This window comes from Pseudopodoces humilis, chromosome 9 (assembly GCF_049639895.1).
Source record: "Pseudopodoces humilis isolate 2021_Gansu_Grassland_sample_001 chromosome 9, ASM4963989v1, whole genome shotgun sequence".
Taxonomy (NCBI): domain Eukaryota; kingdom Metazoa; phylum Chordata; class Aves; order Passeriformes; family Paridae; genus Pseudopodoces; species Pseudopodoces humilis.
In genome coordinates this window covers 2,497,049-2,514,125 of record NC_142208.1, presented here as the reverse complement: position 1 = coordinate 2,514,125, position 17,077 = coordinate 2,497,049, and the positions used below count along the sequence as shown (strand labels likewise).

At 48.7% G+C, this 17,077-nt stretch overlaps 2 protein-coding genes across 6 annotated transcripts in view; one reads left to right on the top strand and one right to left on the bottom strand.

Moving 5' to 3' along the window:
• MICU1 (mitochondrial calcium uptake 1) overlaps positions 1-5,062 on the bottom strand; it is an 84,386-nt gene extending 79,324 nt beyond the window's left edge. For 3 of the 4 annotated variants that reach the window (XM_088059335.1, XM_088059334.1, XM_005533110.3), the window contains exons 1-2: positions 4,995-5,062; positions 3,711-3,789 (exon numbers count right to left, since the gene is read on the bottom strand). The gene's annotated coding sequence lies outside the window, so the exon portion shown is untranslated. Of the gene's footprint in view, positions 1-2,806; positions 2,835-3,710; positions 3,790-4,994 lie in introns of all 4 variants that reach the window. The other variant, XM_088059336.1, reaches the window with a different exon arrangement.
• A 4,573-nt stretch (positions 5,063-9,635) lies between these two features.
• The window catches only part of MCU (mitochondrial calcium uniporter), a 77,569-nt gene continuing 70,127 nt past the window's right edge, over positions 9,636-17,077 (top strand). For both annotated transcript variants that reach the window (XM_088059943.1, XM_088059944.1), the window contains exon 1: positions 9,636-9,792. In XM_088059943.1, the coding sequence (XP_087916069.1) occupies positions 9,664-9,792 (129 nt within the window). In that variant the 5' untranslated portion in view covers positions 9,636-9,663. The remainder of the gene's footprint in view (positions 9,793-17,077) is intronic.

Sequence of the window (17,077 nt, the reverse complement as noted above, 5' to 3'; positions counted from 1 at the left end):
TGCATCTGCTTAATGGCCTGACTCATTTAACTTGCCTTGCACAATCTGTGTCCATAAGGTGTGATTTCCTTGAGAACTCCTAACTTTTCCACAGAATGGAGAGACTCTCCTTGAAGCTTCAGCCAACAGTCATCCCCCTGCATCTACCTCACAGCAAACAAAAAGTATCCCAGAGTAGTCAAATTTAAGAAATGTTTATGGTTCATCTGTCTCCAAGAAAAGCAGGGTTAACTCCTAATGAATAAACATGAAAAATTAATTCTGGAAGAGAAAAATTTAGAACAAAGTAATAGCCTCTCTAGGCTGACAAGGTGGCGGCTTGGCATGCTTGAGTTATCTGCAGATAAAATTTCAGCTCCAGAAAAGACAAAGGTTTTTTTGAAGGGAGACAGACAGTGGATTGTGTCAGAATTTGATATGGTGAAGCCTGAACTCCTCTGTGACAAGAAGGAAAAAGATTTGTGAACCCCCCCAAGAGCCTGAATACCACAATGGGAAAATTTCTCCTTGGCTGAAGTTGCCTTTTGAACAGAAACATCACCTATAGTCACATCCCCCTTAAGAAAATGCTTCTTCCTGGCCAAAAGTCATGCTTTGGTGGCTTTGTTTTCTGTACAAAAAAAAAATTAAAATTAAAAACTTACTGAAACAAACAAAAAAATTCACAGCACATGTGTTTCATTTACCAGATGGCGATTGGTTGGGAAATCAGGAGAAGAGTACACTGCTGCTTTCCCCCCAAAAGGAGAAGCAAGTCTGAATCACTGCAGTTGCTTTTCCAACAACACATTGTTGGATTAGCTTGAACTTCAGAGAGGAGAAAAGAATATGGATGAGCCAAACCAGGCTAGTGCCTGGTGCTTTTAGAACACAGCCTGAGGAGCTTGGTTTCAGCAGGAAAAAAACAGCAGCAGACACTTGGCTCCACCCAAAGTGGGTAGGCAGGCCCACCTTAGGTACCTGTCTGTATCACAACTGAGATTCTTGTGACAAAAAAACCTCACTGCTGTTCTAGCTCCTGAAGCAAAAATGCCAGAGGTGGGAAGTTTGCACCAAACAAATGAAAACACAGAATTTCAAGTGGTGGTACGGAACACAACTGGTCCATACAGACACTGGGGCTGCCTGGTCTGTATCAGAAGCTTTATCTGCATCACAGACAGGCTACGAATTCTGGAGCCACATGGATTCCCAGGGCTCATGTTTCAAGCCCAGGTCAGGTGCAACTTTGCTTGTCTCAAACCATGACCTTCTTTCTTGTTGTCTGCACAAGGATCTCAGATTTCACTTCACAGAGCTAAAGTAAGAGAACTAAGAATTTTAGCTTGAGAGACCTTGGAGACCCAGAAAAAAAATCCCCAACCCAAACCCTGTGCCAGTCTCAGCACAAAATTCCCAGTTAGAACCATCAGAGCTTTGGTTCTTCCAACCTTGTCCTGCTCCACATCCACAGATGAGGAGTTCTTCACATGGTGGGACTACAATTAAAAGCTGCTCTCAAGAGAGGTTAAATCCAGAATGCATGGAAGCAAACTCCATAGCAGGTTTCTTCAGGGAAAAACAACTCCCAGTACTCACAGACAGGGCAGTAGACAAACATAACCCAGAATTTACTACCCAGGAACCTTCCAGGTAAGTCCACAGAAGCCACAGTAAAACAATTCATGATCTAACAGTCTATTTTTCCTCTTTTAAAGTATCTTAAATCTAAAACTAAGAGGTGAGGCTGCCACAGGCTGTGGATGATGTGTGCTTAGGGAGACAAAATGCCTCAGGATCTACTCACTTTCTGCTATGAGTCTGTGTATTTTTTACTTGAAGTGTCATATGCATCACCCCAAAGATAAATATTCATCCTCAGTCTTGCAGAACCAACAAAAGAGCTGGAGAATGATTTTAGACAAGGACATGGAGCAAAAGGACAAGGGAGAATGGATTCCAACTGTCAGAGGACAGTATTGGGAAGGAATTCCTCCCTGGGAGGGTGGGCAGGCCCTGGCACAGAGTGTCCAGGGAAGCTGTGGCAGCCTCTGGATCCCTAGAAGTTTCCAAGACCAGGCTGGACGGGGCTTGGAGCAACCTGGGATAGTGGAAGGTGTCCCTGCCCATGGCAGGGGGTGGAACTGGATGATTGTTAATGGCCTTTCCATAATTCTGTCTTTAAGAGGGAGCCACACCATTTGCACCACACTTTTCTAAGAACACTTCTGCTTAAAAAAGAAAAATAATAAAAAACAATCATCTCAGAGGTGTACAACACCCAAAGACCCTGGGTAAGTGCCTCCTGCCAAATTATTCCAAGCAACATCATCCCACCTGAAGTCACATCTAGGCCAAGACAGTTTTTCACTGACACCCCTTCAACTTCCCAACAAGCAAACACAGCACCTGGAATTAATATAATTAAGGTTATTTTTATTGTTGTACCCAACCACCCTCAGCCTCACTGCACCGAGCTGTATTAAAATATTGGGCCCAAATATGTCAACTGGGAACTTGGGAAGAAAAGATTTCCATATGCCAGGTCACTTCAGGAAGTGTTCCTGCAGCAACTGGAACAGCATGAAACAGTGTGTTTTTATAATAAACCTAATAGGATTGCTACAGAACTTATTTTGCTAAAGAAAACAAAAAATTGTTACTTCCACATTCCAGATCTAAACATGCTGATGGCTCCCTCAACTATCACCTGAAAAATTTAACATTTCTGAGATGCTGCTTCAAAGCCCTGCTCAGACTTCAAATGATTTGCAAGTCTTGCAGCCTGAGGACAACAGGATCATCTCTCCTCAAACTCTGAGCTTACCCAGGATCCCGGGAGGCACAACAGGAACCTGCAGGGAGAAGTGACACAGCCACCAATGACACACAGGGCACTCCAGAGGGTCCTCAGCACGCACACAGTAATGGTGGAATCAAGGCACATCATTCTTTTTCCTCCAGAACATGGAATTTCAGCTTCCTTGGTTCAGGAAGCATTAGGGAATATCACAAAAATTTCAACAGGAGATGGGTCATGGGGACAAGCCACTTCCATCCACAAGGAAATAGAGGGATAACATGAGTTTAAGATTCACCATAAATGCCTTCCACAAACCCAGGCTGCTCCAACCTCATCCAACCTGGCCTTGGACACTTCCAGGGATCCAGGGGCAGCCACAGCTTCTCTGGGCACCCTGTGCCAGAGCCTGCCCACCCTCACATGGAAGGACTTCTTCCCAATATCCCATCTAATTATGCCCTCTGACAGTGGGAAGCTTTTAAATGCTCTGTTGCTCCAGATGGACAAATAGTTTAAGCATCTTTCATTAGCTTTGGTTGTATTTTTGTTGGGGCTTTTTTATACCCCCCTATGCTCAAGCACATTTTTTAGTGAGCACCTGAGGTTTTTTTTTTGGTGTTGGGAGTTTTTTTACATTTTATCAAAGTGGCACAACTGAGGTTGGGCTGACAGAAAGCTACAGGCAAACAAACTTCTTCCAGGTGCTCAAGCACTTGGACCTGGAAAGTCAGCACAACTCTGCACACTGCAAAAAAAGGCAACTCATTCTCCTACAGCTTTAAGATAAGCCCTAAGAGAGCACTCCAGGACAAGAATGTTCTACACAGAATTATTAAGGGTAACAATCAGCCAAATGATTAATTCAGCAGTTAAAGCACCTGACAGCAGCTGAGTTGCACAGCCCAACATCCAGCAACACCATCCTCACCTGTAGCGTATTTGCTCCCAGTTTGCAGGTCAGGAGGTCACAGAGAACACAGGCAAGTATTTCTCAGCTGGGCCCTGATCTAAAAATGAGAAAGAAACATAATAAAGGTCATAACTTCGTGCTGTACCTAATTTCCCTCCTGGCAGTCATGCCCTGCAGCGCTCACATGTATCGACCTCAGGAAATGCATCTCAGACTGAGCCAAAAAAAAGCCAGGAGGAGGAAAATGGTCAACAGCCGAATAAAGGAATTACAGACAAGCCAGGCCTTCAACTCAAGCCTGAGCTGGCAACGAGGATTCTAAAGCAGAAACCTCCAAAAATCCAGCCTGGTTTGACCTGCCCACCCCATCAGAACCCACTAAACACAGTCAGATTTACCATCTTTCCCAAGCAACTCATTAAACTACAGGCAGGTACAGAACACATAAATCACGTTGTGATAAACATCAGGCGTTTCTGTACTCTGAGCAGTTTATTAACTCTAATTCACCCTAAAGGTTTTCCGACACAAACCCCATATCAAACACAGCTGGGGCCATTCAGCGGAGTTAAAGCTTAAAGGAAGCTCTATCACGAGAAAGGGGTTTGACAGGAGCTCTAACACACGGCGATAACTCACACAGCCCGAGCAGCTCCGCCGGCGATCCCACAACCAGCAAGGAAAATAAACCAAACCTAACTCCTCTCACGGTGTGAGAGCCCCCCAAAGCACTCCCTGCAGGGCCCCTCGGCAGGATCCCTCCTTCCCCTGAGCGCCGCGATGTTCCCCTGGACCCGCGGGTTCATTTCCCAGGGGTGAAGGCACAGTGTTACTGCGAGACCCAAGGATGGAGTAGCCAGAAGAACACGGCATCCCGAGCCCCGTGTGGGCCGGAAAACCTGATTTTCCCGGCCAGCGGCTCTGCCTGCGATCCCTTAACCCCAAGTGCCGGGACCCCTCAGTCCCGGAGCCTTGGAGTCCCTCAGCTCCGGGAGGCAGGACCCTCCTACTCCCAGGGCCTGCGACTCCCCCTAGCCCCAAGAGCCGCTTCCATTCCCGGGAACCCCTCCTCAGCCCCCAGGACTCCCCTCAGACCTATGGCCTACGCAGACCCCACATTCCGGGGCCTTGAACTTCCCCCAGCCCCGTGCCTCGGGACACCCCCACCCAGTTCCGGGTCCTGGGATCCACTCAACACAGGCCCCATCACACCCCAAAGCCCGGAACACCGGAAGCGAGGACTCCCCAGCCCTGAGCCATCCCCTCTCCGCCACCTCCCGGCCCCCTCAGGACCCCGCTCACCTCAACCCCGCCGCCGCTCCCGCCGCCCCGCCCGCCGCGCGCGCGCGCTTCCGGGGGCGGGGCCTGCGCTGGGGGGCGTGGTCTGTGCGCGCGGGGGGCGTGACCCACCCATGGTGGGCGTGGCCTCGGCGCCTGCCGGGCGCCGTGAGGGGCTCGGGGGTCCCTGCGGGTTTTGGGGGGTTCCCTGCGAGTGTAGGGGTTCAGAAAGCTCTTGGTGTAGGTCACGAGAGGCTTTTATACAGCGTGTGGTGAGTGTTCTTACGGGTCCTGTGTGTAGGGGCTGAGGGGATTTGGTATAGGGCCTGAAAGAGTGTGTAGGGAGCCTCAGGGGCTTAGACACATATACTGGAAGGCCCGTATATAGGGTCTCAGGGGACCATATATATATATATATATATGTGTGTGTGTGTGTGTGTGTGTGTGTGTGTGTGTATATGGGTTCTTTGTGGCCTGTATGTAAGGTCTGAGGGGTCATCCTATATATAGTCTGAAAGGTCTATATATAGGGTCTAAGAGGCCCAGATAGACAGAGGCTCTGAAGGGGCTGTGTATAGGCTCTGAGGGGCCTATATTTTACATATATATATAGGTTCTGAGAGGTCTGTATATAGTGTCTCAGGGGCCCAGATAGACAGAGGCTCTGAAAGGCCTGTAGATGAGATCTGAGGAACCTATATACATACTAGATATATATATATATATATATATATTTGGAAAGGTCTGTATATAGAGTCTCAGGGGCCTATCTATCTATGATGTATAGATAAATATATATGCTCTGAAATGCCTGTATATAGAGTCTCAGGGGCCCATATCTATAGGTCCTGGATGGCCTTATATATACTACATATACACACATACATACATACTATACAAGGAATGTCTCTATAGGTCCTGGATAGCAGGGCTGCAGGGCTTGTGTGTAGGGCCTGAGAGAGTGGTATATGGGGTCTCAGGGGCTTTTGTATAGCTATATATTCATAGAACCATAGAATGTTAAGTGATTGGAAAGGATCTTAAAGATCATCTTGTTCTGCCATGGCCAGGGACACCTCCCACTATCCCAGATTGCTCCAAGCCCTGTCCAACCTGGCCTTGGACACTTCCAGGGATCCAGGGGCAGCCCCAGCTGCTCTGGGCACCCTGTGCCAGGGCCTGCCCACCCTCCCAGGGAGGAATTCCTTCATTCTCCTGGGTAGGTGTGGCAGCAGCTGCAGCCGTGCCCAGTGGCCCAGGAATAGGATGACAGCGGGAAGTGAAAGTGAGAGAGGCATGCCTGGGTCATGTGCACCTCGGCATCTAGATCAGAGGGAGGATTCACTGCTGAGGAGGCTAATTTTAGGTATTTTAATTATAGTTACTTCCAGTTGCCTCTTAGGCTGGCTCTCCTCAGGCTTTAATGTACCTACCCCCCATTAAAAAACACATTTTCCAGAGGCATAAATAGAAAGTGATTGCTCTTGAGGAATCCAGGAGGTTGCTGAATCCTGACTCTGCCCTCCCACAGTAGGAACACTGTGAGGATTTTTAGGATGAACCTTTTGGCGAGGCTTAAGGGGATCCCAGAGGCTTAGAAGGGTCTCTTTGGGGTGGAGGTCTGGCCATCTCCAGATCCCAAAAAGGGGTGGGAGAAGGAGCCGGCAAACACTGGCATGTTTGGGTAACTCAGGTCTGAGTTGTGATGAGACAGGAATCGCCATCCTGCCCAGTCCAGGTGAATTTTCCCCCCCTGTCCTATTGCTCCAGGAGAAGCTGGGCAGTGCTCATGGTGACCAACACCAGTCCTTTATTGGCAAAGCAGACACTGTCCCCCATCTTAGGGCTGTGCTGTTTTATCGGCAGTCACCTGGAAACACCAACCTTTCTTCTAAATAAAAGGAGATAAAATGCACTTGAACCTGGGATCCTCCTGAATATCCTCATCCACCCATGCCTGATGCACCTGCAGGGTTTTGCATCAATCTCCATGGGCCCGATTCTGCTGTATCACAGCCCTGGACATCTGTAGGAGTAAAACTGGCTAATCCAAAATTTAACAAGGAGAAAATGATGAATGAATGGGCTAAAAAAATAATTTAGGGTTTTTTCTTCTTAGCTGACTTATTTAATCCAAGCACTTTGGGGCGTGAGCAGGTTTTCCAAAGTGATGGCTTTGCTTATGGCTTATCACACACTCACTTTCCCTTACATCAGTGTTTTATTTGCAGGAGGGAACAATCCATGCTTCTCTCGGCAGTGTCGGGATGGTTGATGAGGGTTTGAAGCTTAAGTTTTCCACTTCAGCCTTTCCTGAAGGAAAGCACTGCAATAATATTAATTGCAAACGCTGGTGTGCTTTTCTCCAGCAATTCTTCTCGGGAGCAGCTTTCCAATATTCAGCCAGCTGTCATTATAAGCACCAGGAGAAAGCTTTGTTAAATACATTCTTTTCTTTAGGTTTTCCAAGAGTGGAAGATGCTTCTAGCAGGAGCTATTTGACCTAAAACGACAGGGTTTCATTTTGGTGCCAATATCCTCACCCCTTTCTCTCTCCCTGCGCCTTGGGGAGCCATTCCCTGCTGGCTCGTTTTATTGCCTGGGGTATTGATCTCAGGGCTCACATTTAATTCCCATTTTTGTGCTTTGTAATGGGTGCCCACACACTCAGCACGGGTTTGCTAATGAATTTTTGGCCTTTCTGCTGCCCTCAGCCTTTGCTCAAAGTCCATCTTCCCCCACCTCTGTCAAATATTCCCTGGAAATGTATAAACTGACAAAAATTTTACTTTTGGTCATTCCTGGCTCCTCTTTAATGATAAATAAATATCTAAATACAGAATATGAATGGCTGAAGGAGTAGGGAGTAGGAGAGAGTTGGGGCAGGGTCTGCTTGCTGTGCCCATCCCTGTCCTCCCTCGGAGCTGCTGGCAGCGATCCCTGTAGGAAATCCCATGAGGAGGACATCCTGAGCCCATCTGTGCTCACCCAGGTAAAAAGAGGTTTAGGGGTGGGTAGTTCATGGTGAAAAGAGGTGGCTCTGCCCCCAAGGGACCTTCCCCATCCTGGAGCTTCCTTCCTCCCCCTTTCCTGCCTTTCTAATCTCTATTTTCTACCTCACCCAGGCTGCATTCACCACAGTTTTGCCATTTTTAGGCTTTTAATCCCAGCGTGCTGGGATGCTGGGAGCTGTCCCAGGGAGAGGCTGATGTTGCAGAGAGGGAAACCCTGGCTGTGGTCCATGAGGTGACTCCTTTGCCGAGATGTGCGTGGGAACATCTTCCACTGTGGAGTCATCACCGAGGGCTTGGCTACTCGAAATCCTTGTTTTGAAGCATTTTTCCTTTCACCATTGGTTTTCAACATGACAGGAGAGGGAAATACAACAAGCAGGGATCAAGCAAAGACTCTCTCCTGTCTGAGCAGTGAAGCTTGGGAGCAGCTGCTGCTGCAATTTGTCTCCTTGATTTTCCAAGAAAATGCAAATAATCACTGAAATGCTAAATGTGTGGAGTTGGAAAGACAGTGGGTAAATCCTTCCAGAAGGATGCAGTCGAGGCTTCAACCACGTTTTCCCAACCAGTAAAGAAGGGAAAGCTCATCCCTGCAGGAAAATCCAGCCAGAAATGAGGACTGAGATGGAGAATGTCTCAGGGACAAACTCCAAAATGAACATTGCTTGGAGAAAAGCTTAGAACAACCCATCAGGACTTGTGGAAGGCAGCACTAGAGGGAGGTGGGGATGGAAAAAGGAGAGCTGTGATGGTGTGGGTGATGCTGAAGCACATCTGTCTCATCCCATGACTTGGTCGTGCTCCTCTCCGTATTTTTAGAAACACAGCGGGGTAAATAACAGGAATTAAGAAGGAGCTGCCATCGGTTTTGTAGTAACTCCCAGGCCAGAGGAAGAAGTCTTTTCTGAGTAATCCAGGTACATCGTCTTTCAAGAGAAAGCTGAGCACAGATTGCTTATTTAGCCCAGGTGCTGCGAGGTCTATGCTGGTAGCCCAGCCCACCACATCTCATACATATATATACATTTATATGTGCATATTCAGATACTTTTTGATCACGTACTTTTCTTCCCCTTCATTGAAACTGCTGCTGAGTGGGGTGCCAGTCTGACCCAGCGCCCCAAATCCCTGCACCACCCCCACACTGCATTCCCAGGGCTGTGGTGGTATTTTTGCTGCACCCCACTTTCCTGCAGCCTCTCCCTGGTGGTCTCTTTCCCCAGTGCTCCCCATCTCCCGGCACCCCTTCCTTAGTGCATCCCACCTCCCTGCACCCCTTTCCCGGTGCTCCCCATCTCCCAACATCCCGTCCCTGGCTGTTCCCCCCTTAGGGCTCCCCCCGCGCCCCCTCTTTCCACTCCCAGCCACGCCCATTGTTGGCCACGCCCCCATTGGCCCCGCCCCGCGGCACCCCCGTCGAGGAGTTTCCCTGCCCTCGGGCCCGCGCGTGGCCCCGCCCACCGACCAATCGCCTCTCCGGGCCGCCCACCTGCTCGGCGCCGATTGGCTGCGCCGGCCCAGAGGCCGGCCGGAGGGGAGCTGCGATTGGCCAGCGGCGCCGGCCGGCCCCGCCCCGCCGCTCCCCGCGCGCCCGCCCCGCCCCGCCCCGCCCGGGCGGCAGCAGCACCGCCGCCGCCGCCACCGCCGCCGCCGCAGCGTGGGGCGGCTCCAGCGGTGCGATGGCGGCCACGGCGGGCAGAGCGCTGCCGCTCCTGTTCTGCGGCCGCCGCCCCGCCGCGCTCACCGCCGCCGCCAGCCGCTTCCCGGCGCTGGGCCGGCGCCGTCAGCAGCAGCAGCGACACCGGACGGTGAGTGAGGCGGCGGCCGTGGGCCCTTCAGAAGGCGGGCGCGCTGCCGGCGGGCGGCGCGGGGGCCCCGGCTCCGCGGCTGCTCCACGGCGCTTTCGCGGCGGCTCCCGGCTCCGCCAGCTGCGCGTTTATTCTTAGCGCCGTCGCCGGGTGAAACTTGAGCGCGGCGGCGGCGGCGGGCGGCGGCAGCAGGGGGGCGCTCGTGGTCGCGCTCCGGCCGCGGGAGGCCGCGGCCCTCCCGCCCCGGGAGCGGGCGGTGCTGCCGGCGCTGCCCGGCGTTCCGGGGCCGCGCTCCCGGGGCGGGGGTCGCGGCGCGGGGGGGTGCGGCCGCCAGGTGGCGCCGGGAGCCGCCGGGAGCGGCGGGAGGGGCGCGGGGGGCGCGGAGCCCCCGCCGGGAGCGGGAGCGGCCGCACCGCCACCGAGCCGGGCGGACAGCGCAGCGCCCCTTCCCCGGGTTTTGCTGTCCCTCCCTTCCCTTGCCGCCCCACTCAAGGTCAGCCAAGGGAGAGGCGCTCGGGGGGCTTCCCGAATCCCGGTGGGGGCAAAGCCGGTTGGGCTCTGTTCGCTCCCTTTTCCTCGGTGGCTTTGCCAGGAAAAGGCAGAGCACAGCTTCCTATGTGTCTCGGGGCGGAAAAAAACCTGTAAAGGTAACAGGTCGCGTCTTGGAGCTCGAAAGATTTGCTAAAAATACCGGGAGGGTTTTTTTTCCCCTATTTTTTCTTTTCAAACTAAGGGAACAGAGTGTAACCGTGGGATATCCTTCTGGCTTTTGCCACAATCTGTTTTATTGCTGCCTGTAAAAGAGCTTCTGCCGGAGGTGTGCACCTGTCGCTCCCTTGTTTTGCTCCAAACAAGTAATCACGGAACTACGTGCAGCCACCAAAATTGTGCCTTTAATCAGGTGACGGAGCGGGCTCTGAGCTCCTCTGGAGCGGCGGATCCATCGCTGGTGGTCCCTCGGGTGCTGTTTAAAGAGTTGTTTGTGCCTGGTATCTTCAGGGTGCCGCTCTGTTCCTCCGCCCCTGCCGGTGTGTTTTGGCAGCGAGGGGATGCCCGAGGTTCCGTCGGTATCGGGTGTCTCCATCCCGGCAGTCCCGCATTGGCAGCGCCGTCGTTCCCGCGTGTGTTGACTGCAGGCACCTGCTCAGGTGTGGAATGGCCTTTCCAGAGTCCCTGATTCATATTTGAGGTGTCTTCTTTTAGCGGTGGGGCCCTGGCAAATAATTTGTGTTTGTCTAAATTTAAATTGACCTTTGCGATTGGTTTAACGGAGACTCAGATCCGTGCTTGGTTTCACTCCCTGGGTTAAGCATAGCAGTAAATGTGTGAGAAAATTATTAAAAAGACATTAAAAAGCCGTGAATCTCCCGTGTTTTCCCAGGATACTGAGTGGATGTGACAGAGGTGTGGGCATGTTAAAATCCTACTCTCAGAACCTTCAGCAGCTTGGGGAAAGAGGAGGATTTTGCTCCTGTCCTGGGGACTGATGATTAGAAAGCCCTCCTGGCTTTCATTGGGCTGTGCTATTTGATTTTTGGCAGCCTGGCATTAGTTTTTGGTGTTTTTTTCAACAGGGAGGTTGTGTGCAGGTCGGTTTGGTTGAATCCCTGAGAACCAAGGGATGAGGTGCAGGCGTCCAGGATGCCAGCAGCTCCTTTTGGCAGCATCTGTGATGTGCCTGTTTGTCCCCTCACAGCAGGGACGAGTTATCCTTTCCCTCACACTGTGCTTGAGAGCCTGTGCAGACCACTGAGAGAGAGCAGCTGAATCCTGGAATAAATGATCTCCAAGGAAAAATTAAAAGAACTGGAGCGCTTCATTATAAAGAGGAAATTGAATGGAGGTGTTGCTGCAAAGAGGAAGCAGAAAATCAGACAAATCCATGTCGGGTGGGAGAAATAATGGGTTCACAGTGTGAGCAGAGGGGCTTGGCTGGGTGCTGGAAGTCTTTACTGACAGTAAGAGCAGTGAAATGCTGAATTATTTCCTGGAAGGCTGTTCAGTCTTTGTTATCAGAAGTGGTTGGGACAGGTTAGGCTCGCATCAATCAGTTATGGCTGATGAAGAATCGATCCTGCTCTGTGACGGGACTGGGATGTACAAGCTTGCTGAGACCATAGATTATATGAAGAAGGACTTGGGAAGAGTTTGTATAATATGAGCATAATTAATAGAGTGATTATATCAGGTGTGTCTGAGCAATGTTGTTCTTAGTGCCATCGATTCCACTTGGGTATTTCTCAGGATGGTTGGATTCTCGCAGAGGGGATAAATAATATGGGCTTTCTTTGAAACGGGCTGGAAATTCTAAATGGTCGTACGGATGAGTTCTCTCAAAAGCAATATAAATAATGCTGGAAGAAGTAGACCAGATGACTGTGAGAGGACAGTGCTGTAAAACAAACAAAAAGCTCCTCCAGGTGGGTGAAGTACAGAGGAGGAGGTTTGGATAACACCAAATGGGAGAGAGGGCGAGAGGTCCCTGCTTGTGAACAGATACTTGGATTATGAAGGAACATTTGGGAGTACATTCATACTGGGAGACACAGGGCTTGAATAAAGCATTCACAGCTTGCTTGAGAGTTCTGAAACCTGAGGAAGCTGGGAAAGCTCAGTGGGCTCAGCATGGAGATGTTCCCACAGGAACAATCCCTTAGGGAGAAGACCTCGAGTCTTTGCGTTCTGTCCCTAACAGGATCACAAGGGGTGAGAGATCTGGGGAGGGGGATGCAAGAAACATGAATGAGAAGTTCATTCATTAATCCTGGAGTAGGGATAAGCAAGAAGAAGGAAATTATCAGCTTCCCAAGGGCTGAGGTGTAGTGGGGCTGGGAAGCAGGCCTGGAAAAGCTTCACGAGGAAGCAAGCTATAAAGAGTTTTCAATGATGTGGAGACAGACAAAATACTTAAATAAAATGTTCTCCTTTTGTGTGTTGAATGCCTAAATCCTCATGGCTTTTTTTTCTGCAGAGAGTAGGGCTCCTGTTACTGTGTTTCCTGGTGCCTGTCACCAGGGGTTGGGTTATGTTGGATTGGAATGTAGTCAGCTGGTGCAAAAATACCTACAGAAAATCAAGGACTTGTCTGTATGTGTGGCATTGCTGTGGTGGTTCATCCTGCCACTTCTGGGCAAATCAGGAATATTGACTTCTAGTGCCTTCTTCCAAGCCTAAGAAGGAAAAACTGAACCCAACTGAGCCACAGCCAGATTTTGAGCAGGTATTGGACACCCTGCAGGCTTTTCTTTCTGCTCCAGATGAGGAGAGGGGTTACTTGTGCTGATCCATCCTCCAAGGATTTCGGTGCAGGTGGGCCAGGTTTGAGGATGTGGTGAAGAGTGTATCCTGCAAAGATCCTGCTCTGTGCCAAGCAGAGATGGGATAAGCCTCAAGAGGAGGATGCAAGGGACATTCCTTTATTCAGCATAGATGCAATGTCTATTTAGTGGGGTTTTTTTCCTTATGCAGCCTCGACTTGCAGAGAAGTTGTAGCCCAGCTCTTGAACCAAATTGTCAGGTGGAGCTTGGCACTCTCAGAGCTCAGGGGTGGCTGCAGGGATGGTGAGGTTTGGAAGACTGTGGGGTGTGTTTTTGCTGAGGATGGAAGCTGGCAGACTTGTTTAATTAACTGCACTGCTGTTTCCCTGACCTGGCATACTGCTGATTGTGATTTTCCATGGAATGATTGAAAAGCTGTGGGTTTTTTTTTTTAATTTTTTTTTTTTTAATTCTTTCATGAGCTAAGGCTTCAAAGGGGATGACCAGCAAATATATTTGGATGTATGAAAGTGGCTAAAATCAGAGAACACACTTTCAGTGCTCTCTCTGTGTGAAAGAGGAACACAATACGAGGACTAGATGTTGGTTTGGGTTGGGTTTTTTTTTTGACAGTTATTTGATGATATTACTGCTTTTTATTTCTTATTTAGCCCATATAATAAGGGGAATAATAAAGATTTTAAATGTAGGGTCTGTGATGGGAAAGGAAGCTACAGTCATGATCAAGTTGGTGCTGTCACTAATACAAAAGACACAGGGAAATTCTTTTTCCACAATGGGAATTTTTCACAGCTGTGCTCAGGAGGGGTATATCTCTCCTGACCAGAGCCAAGTCTTGGAAAGAGAAGAAGAAAAAAAGTTGTTCTTTTTCTAAAGCTGTTTTAAGACTCATCTTAAGGAGGAAATGTTCTGTCAGGTTAGGTTCCCCCACAGTCTGGAGGGTGCAACGTAACTTTTATGACTTAATTTCTGATTTGTGCTATGAGTCACCAGTTTGCCATTCGATAAAATAGCATTGAGCTGACTCAAATATGCAATTTAAATTATTCTTCTGATTGTAGGTCTGGGGAAACGTAGAAATTGTTTTAGATTTGGGTGGCTGTTTGTTTTGTTTTTTTTAAATAATTCTTCATTAATTGCAGTGGTCAGCCACTCCTCCTAAAATCCCAACTTGCTGCTTTCTACTTCTGTGGCTTCTGGTAGGATGAGGAACTGTACTAGAAAAATTTGAAATTTATTGAAACTAGATGAAGCTGTGCTCTGTGTGCTCACCATGGGGACATACTTCTTATTTCTGAAGTGCTCTTGGGGTGAGAGACCACCTGGGATATTGCTGGAGGGGATTTCATTGTGTTTTCACTTTACCAGCGCAAACTACAGCAATCAGGCTTTAAGGGCTATTTTGTCCTTGAGTATTTAATGCTGAAAATGAAATTACTTGTGCTTCTGCTATTAAAGATTCTGCAAAGGGTTTTCTCCCTGTTATTAAGGTGTCAATTGGTCATCAGAATGAGATGTCATCTTAATGAAGATGAAAATATCCTGCACTTGAGTGTGATGTGGAATTAGTTTCCCGCAGGACAAGTCCGTGGGGTATGGTTTTTGTCTCATGTAAAACATGAGAGCGTGTCCACTATCTTCTTCTGCATTCTTGGCAGCTCTTAAGGAATTAGGAAATGGAGAGCTCATTTCAGCAATTTGCTTTTGTTGGCTTCCCCAGGAGGAAAGGGCTGCTGTGCAATGTGGAAACTCTCAGTCTCTGACACTGCCCGTTGGAATAATTAAAACTCGAATTTCACTCAAGTATGTAACTTGTGAAAGATCTACGAGCGAGCAACCACCATAAAAACCAACTCTGGGTGATTGTCAGTTGTGTGCTCTGTCAGTCTTGTCTTAAACCCTTGTTTTCTTCTGCCCAAACTGACTCCTGATGATGCTGAGCTCTTTTGGATTGGCAGCTGAAACCTGTGGAAGGAACAGCAAAAAGATGTTTGCTGGCCGGGGTGGAGGTTGTGAGATGGATTCAGAGTAGGAAGGAAATTAGTTGTGGCAGATTATTGTAAGAGGAAATAGTTAGTCATTCCATTTCAGCCATTCTTTAAAAATCCATCCTCATAATTTAGCCTCCTCATTTTTCTTAGATGTTTGGACTTAAGTGAGAATGAGTTTTCTGCCTGGCAAAGCAACTCCAAAAATGACAATTTTAAGTACTGCTCTGACAAATGAGGATATTAAGAGAAAACGGGCTGCTCAAGATAGCGCAGGAGTGATGTGGGATTTTTTTTTTTAACTTGTGTGTTAAAAAGAAATATCTGGGGTCTGGCTGATGGTTTTTCTATACAGATTTTCCTGCATGAATACTGTTCTGTCATTATTCATGCTTGCCTGTGAGAATAATTTGATATCCCACGTTCTGCTCATGTTTTCTGCTTCTAGACAAAACTCACACACTGTGAATATGCAGTGCAGCAGCAACCTTTTAATAGTCATTTAAATTAATTGGAAGCCTGTCCCAAACATCACAAAGGTTCCTGGGGGGGAGATGGGAGGGAAAGCTGGCAGCAAAAGTTATTTTCTCCCTGAAATAACAGTGAGCTGAAAAACTGCAGAGATTTCCCAGGGGGAGAAAAATGTGATTCCTTTTTTGGAATGAAAATGCCCTGGTTTATCAAGTGACTTGGGAAATCCTCTTGGCTTCCTGCAGAGGGGGGAAAGTGTAAGTTGAAGGTTTGGTCGGGTGGTGGAGCCTGGCATGTTTGCGATGCATGAGGGCTCCAGTGGGAGCCTCCTGCTCGCTGCAAGGATATTCCTGTTATCCAGGGACTTGTTCCTGAGGCAGTGACAACAGAAATTTCATTGTCTAAATATTGAGTAGATTGGATAATTGCACTCGTACGGTGCTGTGTGGTTTCTTCCGAGGCTGGGGGTGTTGCATTTAGTGGAGAGTAGGATCCTTCCCTTGGGTTTCAGTGTAAGGGGTTCAAGGGAACCAAATCCAGCATCTCTGTTAAGAGAGAAGAATTGTTTCATGAGCAGTGCATATTGCTAGTAATGAAACCAGCTCCAGAAACTCCCTTCTGAATTAAGGGAATACATTAAAATTTTTTCCTTTCCCAAGATGAGAAACTCAGGATGTGATGTCCTTGTGTTTCATGAGCTGCCTAGAGAATTCCTGAGCGTGGCTTTTATTCAGGCTGTGGTCAGTGCCCTGACTGTTGTTGTTGAGAGGACTGTTGTTGTTTTTGAACCTGGAAACCGTGGTGTTGGGAGGGAGGGAAACCACCCCAAGAGCTGAGACATCCGTTCCTCGTTGCTTGGCTGGGTGATGCTGTGATTGCTAAGTAACGACGGTCCCAAAACAGAGCTTTGGTCTGAAGCCAAAAAGACACGGATTTCTCTGACCACCGAGCTGAAGAGTGCTGAGATGAATTTTATTTTAAGGATAATTTTATCCCGAGACAAAGACCGTGACTCAGGTTCACGCATGTTCTCATGGAAAACGGATCACGGTTTTGAATCAGCCACTCACTCGTGTGTGTGGGAGTGACCATTTCCATATTTCCTCTTGGCATTTGGCGCTCGAGAGAGGAATTTTAAACAAACAGTTTCACAAAGTACCTCATTATTGAGCTAGATTGAGCAGGGCAGGATATGACACCGCTCAGATATGTTTTTTTGAGCTGGCAAGGAAGTCAGGATTTTGAGAAGAGCATTGATACTATGCAGGCACTTGTGAAATGAATTGTTTTGTAAATAACATTTTTAACAGATGTTGTTTTATTTTTTTCATCTTTCCCTAAAGGTGGATTGTTTCTGGTGGCTGTCCTTGCAGACCATTCAGTTTTTCTCTGCACAGCAGCTCCTTTGCTTGTGCTGAATTGTGGTTTTTTTTCCATTTGCAGTCAGTGGTACACACTCTGCAGGATGCCCTCCCCTCTCCCACTGCTAACACACAGCTCCAGTTTTTGTGGAGCACACAGGGCTCTGGATCTGGGGCAGGGAGTTT